Here is a 19,822-nt window from a genome sequence, read left to right on the forward strand (position 1 = left end):
CCAGGTTTGCCTTGTCAGGATCTTATTATTTTACCATATGCAAATGAACAACCTGGTCTCAGAGCATTTTGAAGGATTCTGTACGTAAATCAGAGACACTCCATTTAGTATTATATGCTACGTTTCATATGGTATGTATTCATTTGTGGATGTCCATCGCACGAATTACAATTCGTATTATATGTTACGAATTTGCCAAATGTAGAATATATTAAACATTTGCAAAAAGTACAATATGTTAAGAATTCTGCCTAGGTGGCTAACATTAGCTATGTAGCTTGCTAATGTTAGCTAGGCTAGCGGTTAAGGTTAGGGCTAAGTTTAGGAGTTAAATTGAAGGGTTAAGGGTAGGGTTTGGGTAAGGGTTAGCTAAAAAGGCTATGGTTAGGGGAAGGGTTAGCTAACATGTTAAGTAGTTGCAAAGTAGCTAAAATGTAGTAAGTAGTTGAAAAGTTGCTAAAATGCTACAGTTGTCCGTGATGAGAGTCGAACGCGCAACCTTTGGGATGCTAGATCTTCACGTTATATCCCATCACTTAAGTTACCATCTATCGTATGTAACCATACCAAACAGTATCATACTAATTTAAGTGTCCCGGATTTACATTTACTATGTTACATCTAGTCTATGAGACCAGGCTGAAATGAAATACAGAGTTCGTTGACCTGCTCAACAACAGATCCTGCCACTCACCATAGAAGGGCATGTTGTGATAGCCTGAGTCTGCATTTCACATCTGATCACCTGACGATGCACATTTTAAGGAATAAGACGGTGTTTACTGACATTCCATTGTGAGTGAGCTGAAATGTCATAATAACATAATAACAACAACAAACATCTTCAACAAACAAACTGGTGTCTTATACAATAGCTTGCATTAAAGTAGCCTGGGCATACCTAGTCTACTTTACAATACGAACATAAACAACCGAAACAACGTGTTATTTGAAGGTTTAAATATTTGAGGCAAAGCCTATGACTGTGAAAGGCAATGCTTGAAATAACTATCGACTTACCTGCATTGCTGTCGAACGATCCTCCTTCCGAATGACGTCAAAACAGTTGAAAGTTGCTCCGACTGCTATTCTAGAGAAAAAAGAGAGGACCCTTCGCCGGGAAAAGAGAGAGTGCCAGCGCAACTAAGTCCCACCCAAACAGGCTACACCTATTACCTCCCCCTGGACGTAAAACGGGGTTAGATACATCACACAAACTTAGTATTGTTCGCCCAAGACTATGGACAAGTTTCTCCTGCAATTTCATTGAATATAACACATTTTGGAAACAATGCGACCTGGAACTGGAATAGTTATTGCTGCCTTGTTCAGCCTGGGCTGCAGCATGACACTGACAGCGGACAAGAAAGGTAAGTGTGAGACCGACTTTATCACGTATATGCTTGTGGGGAATTTGGTAAAAATGGGAAATTAGTAGGGAATAGTAGGCTAGTCTAGGCTAATTACTTGAACGAAATGATGGACAACTATGAATGACAATTCTTGTGGATATAACACAGTATAACATATACATTTTTTAGGAGACATCGACAGCATGTTGCCTAATACTGAAGAAGTTTCACATGATTTCAAAAGCAACTCTCTCTATGGATCAGTAGAAAAGGGTACACAGTAGTATGTATGGCTGATACACTTAAATAAATTGCATTTAAAAAAAAACTTTTTTATATGAATAGTATAGTATTGACATATGCAAGCTATTTAGCCTACCTTTCTGAACACCTTTCAGATATTTACATAGAGCTCTACAATGTTGTTCCTGTCACTGCATTACTGTCTTAAAGTAATTGTCCAGTGTTTCCAGATTTTTATTAAATATGACCTATAATTAATAAGAATATGAGTGAAATAGTTTTCCTTCCCCAAAAATGCAATTAAGTATGTTAAAAAGCATGTTTTCTGATGTTGGAATGGTGTGGGCGTATACGTCATTAAAAATATGTATGCAAGTAGACTGCTGATTGGCCAGCTCGTCCTCCTCAGGAGGATGACATCATCCTCTATCAGGAAATAGCAAGCATTTTTAAATAGTCTGTTTGAGATACAAGTTTGAGGTGGGTTTTTTGAATGGTTTTTCTCTCCAATTTATGATGAGTCAACAACATTATTAGTTAACAAAATATGAACTTTTTAGATTTTCACTGGACAGTTAATTTAAGTCCATTTCTAAGCAAAATAATAATTGTCATTTTCTGAACAGAAACACAATAAATTAAGCAAAAGTTGCATCACACAGTGGTAAAATGCTTCACTCCTTACACGTCAAACATTACACCTCAAACTTCAAATTAAAATGCAACAGTCATCTTTATTTATTTTTTACCCAGCGGCAGATAGCCTAGCGGTTAAGAGTGTTGGGCCAGTAACCAAAAAGTAGACTTAGAGCCGACAAGGTGAAAAATCTGTCGATGAGCCCTTGAGCAAAGCACTTAACCCTATTTTCTCCTGTAAGTCGCTCTGTATAAGAGTGTCTGCTAAATGACTAAAATGTAAATGTAAAAATGGACATAAGTAACCCACAAGGAGTTGCAAAGCTGCTGTGAGACTGTCCAACCCTGCTCCTTGTCTAAACTGTCTTGGCACATTAGCCACCCCTGGGAAAGAGGAGACAAAATCTGGTACGGTGTTGTGCCAAAGTTTGTCTCCAGTCCAGATGGTGGTGATGACAGACGGCTGTCCCCTATGGAGCAGGGACTGCCCCATGTCCCCCTGGCTCCCCTGTGGACCTCCACTTGCAGTAGGAGACCCTCTAATCTGGCCATAGTGTTAGCTGTCTGTCAAAACACAGCAGATTGTTTGCTAGCAGGTTGTGGATATGTGTGATCTGGTTGGGTTTTTGTTTGGGGGTGTTGGGCAAAAGGCAGTGACACATTTCCATTCTAAACAAAATGGATGGAACATGTTAGTATATATTCTATTCTATTTTACATTTCTCGATTTAATGTGCTGTCATACAGATAGTGTTAAAAGACCACTGGTTAAAAATAGCAACATTAGACATATTTAGCAGTCATTTATAAACTGTGATATAGAAGAAAGAACATATTCTGCCGGGAAGAATTCACAGTTGTGTTTGATGGAAATGTAGGGACTTGGAAATTCTACAGTGAGCCATTATAAAGTCTGATTTATTTAATAATCTATTGAGCACCAGGGAAGAAAGATTTTCCTTTTTAGTTACTAAAATGGATGCAAATTGAGCTATACAATGCTGACATGATTTTCTTATATGTTTCTGTAATTAAAAGACCTCTCATCATGAAAGAAAATAATTGAGTTATTGTTCTTCTTTGAGTCAGAATAGCTGACTGTTCCTTTTCTTTGTCTGGCCTGACACAACAGCTTCAACAAAAGGTATATCTTGGAAGGACCCTTGCTTAATGCCCACACCCAAATTATCCTGGTTGGTTTGTTTGTGTGTGTGTGTGTGTGTGTGTGTGTGTGTGTGTGTGTGTGTGTGTGTGTGTGTGTGTGTGTGTGTGTGTGTGTGTGTGTGTGTGTGTGTGTGTGTGTGTGTGTGTGTGTGTGTGTGTGTGTGTGTATGCCAATTAGTGTTAATCTTCAGTACATTGTCTAGATTTATAAGACTGTTCCTGTGTCATAAACTTGACTCCTTAGGAATGTTCCCTCTGTTTCCACTATAACACAGACTTTTAAGAAAACATGTACAGAATTAGCATTGTTAATAATAAGGATCATTGGTACAGTATGTCAGTGTAATTGTGGTCCGTTCTCAATATCTTTTAAGAATTCAATAACTGAGTGATAATAGCAATGTAACAATGTCCTTGATAAAATGAACACAGTTATTTAATGCAAGTAAATAGATGGAAGGGAAATGTGCATAGAGTTGATTGGAAGACCCATCTCAAATTGATGTAAGAATGTCTTGTTCATATGACACTGGTTCAGTTTATACCAGAGATGCTGAAGTAACATTTGCTGTTGTTTTGATTCAATGAATGTTATTGTTCTCTAAATCTCTTGCCAGACTCTCAATGGCAGCTGTCTGCATTTAATCGTAATTTTATTGTGATAAGGGATGTCATGGGTTTTGTTTTGTTACGCCACTCCGCCTGTGGCCTCGAACAGTTTTAAATACAGTCAAAGCAGCCAGCCATACAGAGCTCATCAGACCTATACACATTAGAATTACAGTCCTGCAAAGCTGTAGGAGGTCTTTAATGAGTCACACAGTCAATGTACCAGCTTTTAATCCATTGACAGAACTTCCAAGCAGTCGCAAACATTCCAGGTCTTTAAGAACCCTGCAGAGCATATTGTAATGGTGTGGTGTTATGGCTCACCAAAGGTCTCACCTATTGTACAGGGGAAGAGTTAAAACAGCACACCAGATAGGGCACACAACTGATTTTGAATGATTTTATAGAATGAGAAGGTAAGGTGGAACTCGTTCCGACAGTTTGTGACGTCAGTAATTGGGTTTAAAATGGCCTTCAAGTGGACATCCTCTATATATCCTGTCTGTATGTCAAGTCTTTGTGTCTGGTTCGGGTGTTCATAAAAACACCTACAGTATCAAGTATCTCAGTTTGAAATGCAATGCTAAGACACTAAACTCTTGCCTTAATTGTGACCTTGCCTACTTGCGTATCAACAACACAAAGTTCTCACAAAACATTTGAACGAAAGCACTCCATTTGAGAAAAATAAACATTTCTTTCTTTCTTCCTCAAGATTAGAAAATCAGTTAAAGGAAAACTCCAAAAGATAGTTTTTGGGTGGAGTTTTCCTTTAAGTTCGTCTGCCTCACCTGTTCCAAAAACATGTGGCGTCATGTTCTGGACTGCATTTCCCTAGGCTCCATTTATGACAGTATTTCTACCCATCAAACTGTGCACTCTAACCCTACCTGGAATGCTTGTAACGCCTCTGTTTCAAATCATGAAAGTATGGGCTCTATTCAATCTGGATTGCTGAAGTGTAATAGAAATGTGAAGGTGTTTTCTGATTGAGCCGAGATGTGCGTTTACCATGAATGCAGTCTCCGCTAAAAAAAACATTGCCTTTAAATTTCAATCATGCTGTAACGTTGTACTTCAGTGATACAGACTGAATCGAGGCCTAAGTATCGAAGTACATTGAAAGGTTTGAAAGGAATTTCAATCAACTTTTGTTTTTTTAAAAGCTCGATGAGTGAAAGATTTTGATTGGTATGAATGTCATTGACATTTTCTTTTATATGTTCTTTAGACCCCTATCTAAAGGACACCTTATCAGTTCGACTGGAGGAACCTTAATGCTAGAATCCTTAAACAATAACAAAGCGCCTCTGTTAACGTAAAAAGCTGAGGGACGGGCCTGGTGAAAATGTAACCACTCTCAAATTAAGACAGAGCTATGGATGCAAGGACTGACCATCCATGATATCAAAATTATAGTTTTAACCATGTTTGGATGCTATGCAGTGTTTGTTAACATTTACATTGTTTACAACCATTGGAGTAAACAAGCTTATATTTTGAGTTCTCATGGGCTTCGACCATTGAACTAAGCAAATGAGGCATCTATAAGTTATATTCTTCAAGAATCAATAGGTATACAGTGTATAATTCATTTCCAAGACTACGAGTGGATATAGCAAGATTGTAGCTTTACACCTCCCTCCACAAAGAGTTACAGAAAGAGGTCCCAGATATACGACACTATATGACAGTAAATTGAACAGCATCCAAGCTGGTCAACAAATAACTTAAATATTAGTTTTTCTTCTTCCATGACTTGGCTTTTATTGTTTTAGTGTTGTTTAGCATCGATTTCAATAATCTGCCTAAATACTTCAGTGTCAACAGCATTAGTTCTAATCAGCTATGTCTATGGCACAACAAGGGCACTGTCCAGCATTGGCATTTGGCTCTAGGGTCTGTCAAAATACTGTCTTCTCAAGCATACGTCGGCTATTCCCAGAACTACAAGTCCTCTCCAACCCAGAAGCCAAGCTTTCTCATTGACGTTTTCACAAGACTAAATCGACCTTTTGAGATAATTCACGTAAATCACTATTTACTGGAAATTGATTAGAAATCAATCCAAACACTAACATTTAACATTTGATGCCACATACAATTTCAAGAACAATGTAAATACAGAACGTGTTAGCCATTTAGGCATCATTACATTTTACATCATTACATTTAAGTCATTTAGCAGACGCTCTTGTCCAGAGCGACTTACAAATTGGTGTATTCACCTTATGATATCCAGTGGAACAGCCACTTTACAATAGTGCATCTAAATCTTTTAAGGGGGGGGGGGGGGGGGGGTTAGAAGGATTACTTTATCCTATCCTAGGTATTCCTTAAAGAGGTGGGGTTTCAGGTGTCTCCGGAAGGTGGTGATTGACTCCGCTGACCTGGCGTCGTGAGGGAGTTTGTTCCACCATTGGGGTGCCAGAGCAGCGAACAGTTTTGACTGGGCTGAGCGGGAACTGTACTTCCTCAGAGGTAGGGAGGCGAGCAGGCCAGAGGTGGATGAACGCAGTGCCCTTGTTTGGGTGTAGGGCCTGATCAGAGCCTGAAGGTACGGATGTGCCGTTCCCCTCACAGCTCCGTAGGCAAGCACCATGGTCTTGTAGCGGATGCGAGCTTCAACTGGAAGCCAGTGGAGAGAGCGGAGGAGCGGGGTGACGTGAGAGAACTTGGGAAGGTTGAACACCAGACGGGCTGCGGCGTTCTGGATGAGTTGTAGGGGTTTAATGGCACAGGCAGGGAGCCCAGCCAACAGCGAGTTGCAGTAATCCAGACGGGAGATGACAAGTGCCTGGATTAGGACCTGCGCCGCTTCCTGTGTGAGGCAGGGTCGTACTCTGCGAATGTTGTAGAGCATGAACCTACAGGAACGGGCCACCGCCTTGATGTTAGTTGAGAACGACAGGGTGTTGTCCAGGATCACGCCAAGGTTCTTAGCGCTCTGGGAGGAGGACACAATGGAGTTGTCAACCGTGATGGCGAGATCATGGAACGGGCAGTCCTTCCCCGGGAGGAAGAGCAGCTCCGTCTTGCCGAGGTTCAGCTTGAGGTGGTGATCCGTCATCCACACTGATATGTCTGCCAGACATGCAGAGATGCGATTCGCCACCTGGTTATCAGAAGGGGGAAAGGAGAAGATTCATTGTGTGTCGTCTGCATAGCAATGATAGGAGAGACCATGTGAGGTTATGACAGAGCCAAGTGACTTGGTGTATAGCGAGAATAGGAGAGGGCCTAGAACAGAGCCCTGGGGGACACCAGTGGTGAGAGCACGTGGTGAGGAGACAGATTCTCGCCACGCCACCTGGTAGGAGCGACCTGTCAGGTAGGACGCAATCCAAGCGTGGGCCGCGCCGGAGATGCCCAACTCGGAGAGGGTGGAGAGGAGGATCTGATGGTTCACAGTATCAAAGGCAGCCGATAGGTCTAGAAGGATGAGAGCAGAGGAGAGAGAGTTAGCTTTAGCAGTGCGGAGCGCCTCCGTGACACAGAGAAGAGCAGTCTCAGTTGAATGACTAGTCTTGAAACCTGACTGATTTGGATCAAGAAGGTCATTCTGAGAGAGATAGCAGGAGAGCTGGCCAAGGACGGCACGTTCAAGAGTTTTGGAGAGAAAAGAAAGAAGGGATACTGGTCTGTAGTTGTTGACATCGGAGGGATCGAGTGTAGGTTTTTTCAGAAGGGGTGCAACTCTCGCTCTCTTGAAGACGGAAGGGACGTAGCCAGCGGTCAAGGATGAGTTGATGAGCGAGGTGAGGTAAGGGAGAAGGTCTCCGGAAATGGTCTGGAGAAGAGAGGAGGGGATAGGGTCAAGCGGGCAGGTTGTTGGGCGGCCGGCCGTCACAAGACGCGAGATTTCATCTGGGGAGAGAGGGGAGAAAGAGGTCAAAGCACAGGGTAGGGCAGTGTGAGCAGAACCAGCGGTGTCGTTTGACTTAGCAAACGAGGATCGGATGTCGTCAACCTTCTTTTCAAAATGGTTGACGAAGTCATCCGCAGAGAGGGAGGAGGGGGGGGGGGGGGGGAGGAGGATTCAGGAGGGAGGAGAAGGTGGCAAAGAGCTTCCTAGGGTTAGAGGCAGATGCTTGGAATTTAGAGTGGTAGAAAGTGGCTTTAGCAGCAGAGACAGAAGAGGAAAATGTAGAGAGGAGGGAGTGAAAGGATGCCAGGTCCGCAGGGAGGCGAGTTCTCCTCCATTTCCGCTCGGCTGCCCGGAGCCCTGTTCTGTGAGCTCGCAATGAGTCGTCGAGCCACGGAGCAGGAGGGGAGGACCGAGCCGGCCTGGAGGATAGGGGACATAGAGAGTCAAAGGATGCAGAAAGGGAGGAGAGGAGGGTTGAGGAGGCAGAATCAGGAGATAGGTTGGAGAAGGTTTGAGCAGAGGGAAGAGATGATAGGATGGAAGAGGAGAGAGTAGCGGGGGAGAGAGAGCGAAGGTTGGGACGGCGCGATACCATCCGAGTAGGGGCAGAGTGGGAAGTGTTGGATGAGAGCGAGAGGGAAAAGGATACAAGGTAGTGGTCGGAGACTTGGAGGGGAGTTGCAATGAGATTAGTGGAAGAACAGCATCTAGTAAAGATGAGGTCAAGCGTATTGCCTGCCTTGTGAGTAGGGGGGGAAGGTGAGAGGGTGAGGTCAAAAGAGGAGAGGAGTGGAAAGAGGGAGGCAGAGAGGAATGAGTCAAAGGTAGACGTGGGGAGGTTAAAGTCACCCAGAACTGTGAGAGGTGAGCCATCCTCAGGGAAGGAACTTATCAAGGCGTCAAGCTCATTGATGAACTCTCCAAGGGAACCTGGAGGGCGATAAATGATAAGGATGTTAAGCTTGAAAGGGCTGGTAACTGTGACAGCATGGAATTCAAAGGAGGCGATAGACAGATGGGTCAGGGGAGAAAGAGAGAATGTCCACTTGGGAGAGATGAGGATCCCAGTGCCACCACCCCGCTGACCAGAAGCTCTCGGGGTGTGCGAGAACACGTGGGCAGATGAGGAGAGAGCAGTAGGAGTAGCAGTGTTATCTGTGGTAATCCATGTTTCCGTCAGTGCCAAGAAGTCGAGGGACTGGAGGGAAGCATAGGCTGAGATGAACTCTGCCTTGTTGGCCGCAGATCGGCAGTTCCAGAGGCTGCCGGAGACCTGGAACTCCACGTGGGTCGTGCGCGCTGGGACCACCAGGTTAGGGTGGCAGCGGCCACGCGGTGTGAAGCGTTTGTATGGTCTGTGCAGAGAGGAGAGAACAGGGATAGACAGACACATAGTTGACAGGCTACAGAAGAGGCTACGCTAATGCAAAGGAGATTGGAATGACAAGTGGACTACACGTCTCGAATGTTCAGAAAGTGAAGCTTACGTTGCAAAAATCTTATTGACTAAAATGATTAAAATGATGCAGTACTGCTGGCTGGTGAAGTAGGCTAGCTAGCAGTGGCTGCGTTGTTGACTTTGTTTGAAAGTGTTGCTAGGTAGCCTCGATAACTGGCTAGGTAACCTCGATAACTGGCTAGATAATTACTCTAAACTACACAATTATCTTAGATACAAAGACAGCAAAGACAACTATGTAGCTAGCTAACACTACACTAATCAAATCGTTCCGTTGTACTGTTTCGGTAGAAGTTGGCTAGCTGGCTAGCTAGCAGTGTTGACAACGTTAGGACAGCTAAAATAGCTGGCTAGCTGACTTTGTTTGAAAGTGGAGCTGGCTAGGTAACCTCGATAACTGGCTAGATAATTACTCTAAACTACACAATTATCTTAGATACAAAGACAGCAAAGACAACTATGTAGCTAGCTTACACTAATCAAATCGTTCCGTTGTAATGATTCGGTAGAAGTTGGCTAGCTGGCTAGCTAGCAGTGTTGACAACGTTAGAAGATTCGATAATTCGATAATAATCTAAACTACACAATTATCTTTGATACAAAGACGGCTATGTAGCTAGCTAAGAAAAAAGTGCTAAGATCAAACAAATCTGTCATCTGTTATTGAGTGTGTGGAGAGTGAACAATGTTCCATTGATTTCAAGCCTGATTATCCAAATGTATCACCCAGGGGGAAGTCACTTGGGAGTTTGTAAATGAGGGAAATTAATCAGAGAATTTAAAAAAAAGTTGTACATTCAGATCAGAACAAAATTATACAATAAAGATGAAATTATGTTTACTGTAAAATTAAGAGTTTTATCATTTAGATTTTTTTTAAATGTGTTTTATACCCAACTGAAGAAAAAAAACAAGTGCGAACTCTGCACCTGGTGCAAACACTTCTAGATATAGGTCTATCTATTTGTACATTAGCAGACATACATTTTTGTGTTGTCCCCTGTGCTTGATCTCATTATTTTAATTTGGCACATCATCAGAAAAGTAATTTATGGGACAGATCATGCTGCATTAGTTTTGTTTGGGAAAATACCACCCATTTCCCAGGAGAAGTACCGTATCCATTAATAAACCAATGTCTCTGTTTAAAAAGATCATGGTCAGGCTAATATTTAACACGTTTGTTGATGTTGTACTTATGTCCAGAAATAACTACAGACATTGGTGTGTTAAAGTAGAACAGGAGTGTTCAACCCTCCTCCTGGAGAGCTGCTGGGTCTGCAGGCTTTTCCCCCAGTCCTGCTTTACACTCAGGAAAGGCTTTTTCCCCAGTCCTGCTTTACACTCTGGAAAGGCTTTTTCCCCAGTCCTGCTTTACACTCAGGAAAGGCTTTTTCCCCAGTCCTGCTTTACACTCTGGAAAGGCTTTTTCCCCAGTCCTGCTTTACACTCAGGAAAGGCTTTTTCCCCAGTCCTGCTTTACACTCAGGAAAGGCTTTTCCCCCAGTCCTGCTTTACACTCTGGAAAGGCTTTTTCCCCAGTCCTGCTTTACACTCAGGAAAGGCTTTTTCCCCAGTCCTGCTTTATACTCAGGAAAGGCTTTTTCCCCAGTCCTGCTTTATACTCAGGAAAGGCTTTTTCCCCAGTCCTGCTTTATACTCAGGAAAGGCTTTTTCCCCAGTCCTGCTTTACACTCAGGAAAGGCTTTTTCCCCAGTCCTGCTTTATACTCAGGAAAGGCTTTTTCCCCAGTCCTGCTTTACACTCTGGAAAGGCTTTTCCCCCAGTAATGCTTTACACTCTGGAATTTTACTAATCAAGATACGAAGCTGATACTGGTGTGTTAGGACAGGGCTGGAGCAAAAACCTGCCTATCCAGTAGTTCTCCAGGAAGAGTGTTGGCCGCCCCTGGAGTAGAGATTCTCACTTGGCTTGAGTTTCAAGTATACTGTCATAACTTTGGTGTTATATAGTTGTTTTCTTCAAATTGTCTGAATCCTGTCAGTATCAAAACAGGTTTAACTAAAATATACACCGTGTACACTGTGAATGTATGGTCCTTTTTGAGATGTAATATGAATTTTAGAAAACACTTCTGTAGTAACAAATAAACCATTATGCTATCTTATTTAATCTGAAAGGTGTTTCTGTACATGTATGTTCCACCTCCTTGTTAACTGCACTATTTAATTTAAAGCAGTCTTAATGTCATTTTCAAAGAAAAAGAATATAAAGCTGCAGGTACACCTTTCTGTCTCTGTTGGCAACATTTACTTAAAGGGGAACTTCTTTGTACTTAAAGTGGAACTGCTCAGTGAATAATATTCTTGTCTCTCGCTACGTACTCTGTGAGAGACAGGGAGACATCTAAAGCCTGATCTCAAAATCTCGAGTCCAAAGTGTTGTGAAATACTGGCTTGCGGGGGGAAAACAAAAATCCTGTCGCTGGGTTGATTCTTCTTATGTGGTGTTGTTTTCATATGTAAATTATTCAGACCAGTCAGTCATGGTGATTAAATGTGAGACATTCACCCAGGAGAGAACAGATTTTGTGTTCCTATTGAGATAAGAAGCTACAAAGCCCTTCTATTCGTTAAGAGAGTGACATACCCCTCTTGCTGTTTCAGCACAGGTGTCAGAAAGCAGATTACAGGTTTTTTTGTGAAAGACTCAATTTAGACCCAATTCTTAGAATGAATCTGGATCTAAGATTACTATTGCGTAGTGAAACACACCTTATTTTTCACAAAAGACAGGAAATTAATCCAAAATAAAGTCAGAAGGGAGACAGCATGGATTATATGACAGTGAGTCTGTGAAGGAGTGAATGCATTTGTGACTTACTGGATGTGTGACAGAGTAAGCTAATATGTTTGAAGATCTAATTAATTATGTTTCCTCAAACCAATTCCCTGCCATTTTACTCGTATGTTTGTTTCCTCCCATTTAAATCTTCCTTCCTGCTTTGACAAACAAGGCCTGTTTTTTTAATCCTCGTTGTCATGCCATGTTGAAACATCAGGGTCACCTGCCTCTGCCTCAGTTCAGTGTTGACTTTGACAGATTTCACCTTCCAGTCTTCACTGAGGTAATTTCCAGCAAAACCCAAATCAAACATCCCTGAACTGCCATAGCACGGGTGGGTCAAAGAACATGTACTGTACATAACAAGTGATAGATGGGTCACTTGACTCCTGTGCTTGATGTGGGAGGAGGAGAAAAACACTTTAGAATTTCTGCTCTGCTCTAGATCAGAATCAATAACGTTCTTGTGATGCTAAGTGGTAGGCTTCAATGTAAATTGTAAATAACATACTGTAAATCGTATTGATTTGTCCCCCCCCCCCCCCCCCCCCAAAGGGTTTGTTTGACCGATGTTGGACTTCACGAAAGTAATGTTCTGTATTTTAAAGTGATTTGCCAGGTTGCTAATATACATGTGTCATCAATTGTAGGGTCTGACTAGGGCATAGACACCAGACTGCAGCTTTGTTATTTTTACACTGATCCGAATGGTTGTGAATTGATGACCCACACTTGAGGTGAGGGATGTGCCAACAAGTGAAAAGTTGCCTTTTCTTGCAGGAAACGACCGATTCATTTGTGTTTATGTATGCATTGTGCATTGGTACAATAGTCATGCAACTTTACAGCATCAGTATTTCGACGTTCATTCCCGTTACAGAGATAATCTGGAATTGGTACATCCATTTCTGGCTTTAGGGGAATGCAGTTAAATGGTAGAGGAACAGGTTATAGATTATGCCTTAAAACTGATTATTGTAATCAAGTCAAATTAGCGTCACAGGAAAATGATTTCTCCTGATTATTTAATTTAGAGCAATAGTAGCGTGCTATGTAGGCCTATGCATACTAACATGTTAACTTTGGTATTACTTGGATGCTTGCCAGGCACTAGCCAGGGCACTTGACTCTTTCTGCATTCAACAAAGTTAGCCATATCAATGCCTTGCCAATGCAAGACAACAACTAGTTAGCTAAAGCCAAAACAGACTGGCACCCAAGCTAGCCAAACACACCCCTATAATTCAACAGATGGTAAAAAACTCTAAAAAGACATTCGGAATTGGTACCACCCTCTATTCTTGCTGATACCACGTTCCCATAATAGACACAGAGAGAGTGATATATAAAGACCATGGTGAAAGAAAAAGAGTGTTAAAGATAAAACCAAGGATTGAACGGCCAAACACAGAAAACGGGGTCGACAGCCTTTTGAATGAGGGTAAACAACAGAAAGTCCAAGTTCTCTGGCCTTGACAGGAGAACACAGGGGATAAATCTGTTGGCCAATTAACTGAGCCGTGTGCTGCTACTTCAAATGCAGTCCACTGCCTGCCACTGAGATTTACACGCTTTTCATCTGCGGGCTTTAGGGGAGAAAGAGTTCGATTTTAATCAGTCCACAGCATATTTATATTAGTGCCTCGTGGGATTGTTTATGCAAAATAAAAAAATAAACAGATCCTTTCAACACCTTTCATGCACTGTCAACACAGCACCGGACCTGGGTTCTAGTAGTGTAAAAAATATTTAAATACTTTTAGCTGTGCTTGACTGAGCATACCTGGCACAACTGAACCAATGGAATAGCCCCAAAAGTGCCAACACAACCCATCATGCTCTCAAGGCAGGTTCAAGCAAACACTCAAAAGATTTGAAAGATTTTAAGCACTATTTGAATCCAGGTCTGTTGTGCATACTCACTCAGCACGGTGGTTTCCCATAACGTTATTATACCAGAGATAGGCAGGCTATCGGCCCATTCTCCTTAGAAGACCCACCGATTAAACTACAGTAAAAATAGCACTTGAGGAGTGATTAAATTGTGTTCAGCTGTTGAATGCGGAATGAGGCAGCCGTCAGTTTGTTGTTTTATAAAGTTTTGAAAGTGTCTGAAAAAGTGTTGTATTGTAAAAGTTTGGTTACTAGCTAGCTACCTTTTGATTTGGATCCCGTGACGCGGTTGGCATCAGTTGCTGGGACTGCTGCTATCTGTCCAGGGATCCTGCTGACCGAGGGTCTTTTGATGAGCTGCTATCAAGCTAGCGGGGTTTCCTTGAGGGCTTGAACGCAGCCCGCGATGTGGTTAGCCCTTGTGGCTGGAACCGTGGATTGTCCTGTGCTTGGGGCTGTCTACATCCCTACAGTTTGTTGCTGTTTCCATCTTCCCTGTGACCTGCCCTGTCCGGAATTGCGGGGAGTAACAGCATAGCCTACGTTGCTACCATTATAAAAAACAAATCCAGTGGGAGTATCGTTGAGGACAGTGGGGTCTCTCTATCACAGGTGAAAGATCTTTTAAACAAACTAAAAGAGTTCTACAAGCAGTTGTTACAGCAATAAGAAAATAGCTTGTTGTGTTGTGTCCAAATACTGGTAGAGTCAACTAATAAAAGGATGGACGACCTGACCAGAGAGGTCCAGGACCTGAAGAACAGTTTGCAGTTCTCCCAGGGTCAGCTCCATGAGTTTAAACAGGAGAACGAAGTTGACAGCAATCTGTAAGTCATTGAGTGAGGAGATTAGTTCTGTATGTGAATTCACGATATAGTTTCATATAAATTCCAAATAGTTTGCATAGTCAACTTACGCACAGCTCTAACACACACACTTACCCCACCAGACATGCCACCAGGGGTCTTTTCATAGTCCCCAAATCCAGAACAAATTCAAGAAAGCGTACAGTATTATATAGAGACATTATTGCATGGAACTCCATTCCATCTCATATTGCTCAAATGAACAGCAAACCTGGTTTAAAAAATAGATAAAGCAACACCTCTCCCCTATTTGACCTAGATATTTTGAGTGTATGTATCCTTTATCTAACTAGGCAAGTCAGTTAAGAACAAATTATTATTTACAATGACAGCCTACCCCAGACAACACTGGGCCAATTGTGCACTGCCCTATGGGACTCCAAGTCACAGCCAGATGTGATACAGCCTGGACTTGAACCAAGGACGGTAGTGACACCTCTTTCACTGAGATGCAGTGCCTTTAGACCACTGCACCACTCAGGAGCCTGAGTGATATGTAGGCTATGTGTACCGTTTTTAAATGTATATAGTTCTGCCCTTGAGCTGTTCTTGTCTATAAATGCTCTGTATTATGTAATGTTTCATGTTCTGTGGCTTTCACAAAAGCTAATGGGGATCCTAATAAAATACCCCAAAAAACGGTCACGGTCAGTAACACCCCAAGGACCGGGTGTTACTATAACAGGGTTAAAAACAAGAATTTTGCAGGAATTGAATGCACCGTAACTGTATTATTGAGTCAATGAGGGGTGGCTAATGGCTTTCATGCACTTTCCTTCGAATAAATGTATAACACCAATAGAATGGATTCACCTCAATACCACATACATTTGCATCAGCAATTGCTCCATAACCAGTCATCCAGGTTCACAGTGGAAGTGATCAAGAGTCTTTTAAATCTCTCTGTAACCAACCTTGGGAAGGTAAACGCTGATTATGGTGAGCACGTCATGTATCTGCCCCATTTCTAATGCCCACTCTGTTAAGTCAACATAGCGTTTATTTACTCAGATTGCCCTAGACCTAAACACTGATTTTATGGTCTGCATGATGTGAAATGATGCAACATCTAGTCATCTATAACTGTAAAAGTGAATGTAGAAACCCATGCCTCTAAAGAATGTGAGGGAAACCGCAGGGGAAGCGGCTTGTTCAGTCAGATCCCGCTGCTCAGGTATCATTTTTGTAGGTTCAAACATTCAGATAGGCAAGTACATGCACTCAGGCCAGGGTGGAGCAGGCTTTTGCTCCAACCAAACAGTCACACAGCTGATTCAGCTAATTCACTTTCTTTCACTAACTATTTAACAGATTTGTTGTATCAGGTGTGTTACTGCTTTGACTAGAGCGAAAGCCTGCAGCCATACCGGCCCTCTGCGGATAAGAGTTTTGGGACTATTCCATTGGTTCCATTGCGCCAGGCAAGCTCAATCAAGCTCAGCTAAAGTATTTGAAAGATTTGCTTGATTTGAACCCAGGTCGAAATTAAATTAACTCGACACAGATTAGGCCATTAGTATTAACGTAATTCGGTGGATGCCGATAAGACCTTCACTAGTGCTGTAAGTCAGTAGGTGCAAATTCTAGACTCTTAATGTAATTCTTAAGGCAGGCTGTCCAGAGTCGCAGCAGGGCAATTGAGGCTATTTTTATTAGATTACGTTAGGGGGATACTGTGGCAGGAGATGGGGTCAAGCATTCGCTATTATTAAATGAGATAGTTTGGTGCAGTAAGGCAGCCCCAGCCAACTGGGGTGGCAGGTAGCCTAGTGGTTGGAGTGTTGGGCCAGTAACCGAAAGGTTACTGGATCGAATCCCGAGCTGACAAAGTAATAATCTGTTGCTCTGCCCCTGAACAAGGCAGTTAACCCACTGTTCCCCGGTAGACCGTCATTGGAAATAATAATTTGTTCTTAACTGACTTGCCAAGTTAAAAAAAAAAAAATTATTAAAAGCTGGAGGATATGAGAATAGACTTAACACCATGGAGCTGAAGGGCAGACTGTATCATACACTATGACCACTGTTACTGTAATATACAGCCTACTTGCATCTTTAACTTAGGACCACCAAAGCTATCCAACCACCAGGTTCATGGTACAACACAAGAAGAAGTGTTATCGTCAATGTCCTACTGTCATTCTCTTAGGGCCCGATTCAGAGTTGCAATATACATGTGCAACTCAGACTTATTGTCAATTGGAAGACATAATTTAAGATGCCCTTAGATTGATACATGCCACACGTGTGGGCATGTTGTGGTATGTATCAAGTATGGTGGTTGTGTTGTTTTTGTGGTGTGTCTGTTTATTTCACTTTCATTTCTGCTTTGTTGTTTGTACTTACATAAAAGATTAAAATAGAGATGTTCAAGATGCCCTTAGCCATTTAGACAGCAGGACTGAGGGAAATTCAGCAAGATAGGACATTTTCAGCAGGAGCAATGAATGAAACAGGAAGGGACATTACTTTCCTTCTTTCTCCTCCCTCCTTCAGCCAGCAGTCTGAGAGACTGTTTAAAGAGACATCAGTGGTGAGTGGGCAGGCCAACCCATTTTATGTGTGAATTGAATGACTACGTGTTTCTGCAAGAGAGAGTGTCCATCAGTGTCCTCTCACTCCTCGTTCCCCCCATCCCTCCCGCTCTACCATTGCGCAGAGGATACATGGCACAGACTCAGGAAATTCCACACTTCTCTGTGAGGAGGGAGGGGAGAGGCAGGAGCACAGGAGTGGGCAGAGGAGAACTCTGGAGGAGGAGAGAGGTCATCTGTGGACTGTATACGAATGGAAAGTATGACTTATAGTTTGTCTTGGTTCCCACTCTGCTACCCATAGTAGCACAGAACTTGTATGACAGTCACGTGTTGCTCAGATTTCTATTGAGGCTATTCAAGTAGAAATATATAGACAAATATTTTGTTTCAAATGTTTTGCAGCCTTACATTGCAACACATATTCTCACACAGAGGACTTCTTCCGGCAGTGAATATACAGTCTACAGTCTACACCCCCCACCCCCCACCCCTCACATTGTATAGTGTTACAAAGTGGGATTCAAACTTTTTTTGTCAACGATCTACACAAAATACCTCGGTCAAAGTGGAAGAAAAAGTATATATATATTTTTTAAAGATAATACACCTAATATACCTTGTTAAGATAAGTATTCACCCCCCTGAATCAATACATGTTAGAATCACCTTTGGCAGCGATTACAGCTGTGAGTCTTCTTGGCTACATCTCATAAGAGCTTTGCCCACCTGTATTGTGCAATATTTGCCCATTATTCTTTTTAAAAATCTTCAAGCTCTTTCAAGGTGTTGGGGATCATGCCTAGACAACAATTTTCAGGTCTTGCCATAGATTTTCACGCAGACTTAAACTGCCTTGTTGCGTACTGTACATATGCATATTTTGGAATATTTTGTTGATCCATCCTCAGCTTTCTTTGCACTTAGTGAGACTCTCATCTGTTTTTCAACAGGACAATGACCCAAAACACACTTCCAGGCTGTGTAAGGAGAGTGATGGAGTGCTGCATCAGATGACCTGGCCTCCACAATCACCCGACCTCAACCCAATTGAGATGGTTTGGGATGAGTTGGACCGCAAAGTGAAGAAAAAGCAGCCAAAAAGTGCTCAACATGTGGGAACTCCTTCAAGACTGTTGGAAAAGCATTCCTCATGAAGCTGGTTGAGAGATTGCTAAGAGTGTGCAAAGCTGTCATCAAGGCAAAGGGTGGCTACTTTGAAGAACGGAAAATATAAAATATATTTTGATTTGTTTACTTTTTTGGTGACTACATGATTCCATATGTGTTTTTTCATATTGTTGATGTCTTCACTATAATTATACAATGTGGAAAATAGTAAAAAAATAAAGAAAATCCCTTGAATGAGTAGGTGTGTCCAAACTTTTGACTGGTACTGTATACACTTTTACAGTATTTTGTGTAGATCAATGACCAAAAATTACAATTAAATCTATTTCAATCCCACTTTTTAATGCACCAAAATGTTAAAACAGTTCAAGGGGGTGTAGACATTCTATAGGCACTGTATGTGATGGGTCCCATAGCACTTGAACAGAAGGAAACTTGCTCACTCTCGAAACTATTCTAGTGTCTCATTTGGCCTTTCAGAGTCATCCAGCTGCAGCCTGTAACATATCATATTTGGAAATTGAATATAAACTCTAGTTCTATATTTCCAGCTAAGACAAATTAACTGCAATGCCTCATACAGCAAACATTGAACTTGCAATGTCAGCTAAATGAACTCATACGGTGGGTGTACAGAAGAAATAAAACGATTGAGATTGCAAAATCTCTCTCATATAGACCCCACCCAGTACAACACACACAGGAACTTCTTCCTATGCAGTCTGGCATGGCCTTGCAGTGGAGGCTTTCCAAGTCAAACAATCAACTAAAACCTGTTCTTCAGAAACAAAGCAGGAGGATCATAGAGAGCTAAACCAGAGAGGATAGCACGCTTTACATCACTGGAATCCAAAGTAATATTAGCAGTCTAATTTATCTTCTCATGCCCCATCTCTTTCACTTAAGGTTTTTAACTAATTGCTCTAATAGTCAACTGTGAACTACAGTCATTGAAAAAAATAGCCCTTGCACACCTACTTTGTGTATGTTTGAAAAAGAAGAAACCAGCATACTGGTGTTCTTGAATACTTCACAATTTTATTCAAATTGGAGCATATAAGATGGCCAGTGTGCTACGAGCAGCAGCAGAGTGCAGGGGAGAGTTTTTGAGGAAGGGAGGATGAGTTCAACACACTGGTGTGATTGAAGGAGTGGGAAGGGAGGATGAGTTCAGTGGTGTAAACTACTTAAGTAAAAATACTTTAAAGTACTACTTAAGTAGTTTTTTGGGGTGTCTGTACTTTACCTTACTATTTATATTT

The 19,822-nt window shown here is 42.1% G+C and overlaps 1 protein-coding gene across 1 annotated transcript in view; it reads left to right on the forward strand.

Moving 5' to 3' along the window:
• The first annotated feature begins 792 nt into the window (after positions 1-792).
• The window catches only part of LOC120028154 (melanoma receptor tyrosine-protein kinase-like), a 48,347-nt gene continuing 29,317 nt past the window's right edge, over positions 793-19,822 (forward strand). Inside the window, exon 1 of the mRNA XM_038973356.1 lies at positions 793-1,370. Coding sequence (XP_038829284.1) covers positions 1,292-1,370 — 79 coding nt within the window. The 5' untranslated portion in view covers positions 793-1,291. The remainder of the gene's footprint in view (positions 1,371-19,822) is intronic.

The sequence above is a fragment of the Salvelinus namaycush genome, chromosome 33 (genome assembly GCF_016432855.1).
Source record: "Salvelinus namaycush isolate Seneca chromosome 33, SaNama_1.0, whole genome shotgun sequence".
Taxonomy (NCBI): domain Eukaryota; kingdom Metazoa; phylum Chordata; class Actinopteri; order Salmoniformes; family Salmonidae; genus Salvelinus; species Salvelinus namaycush.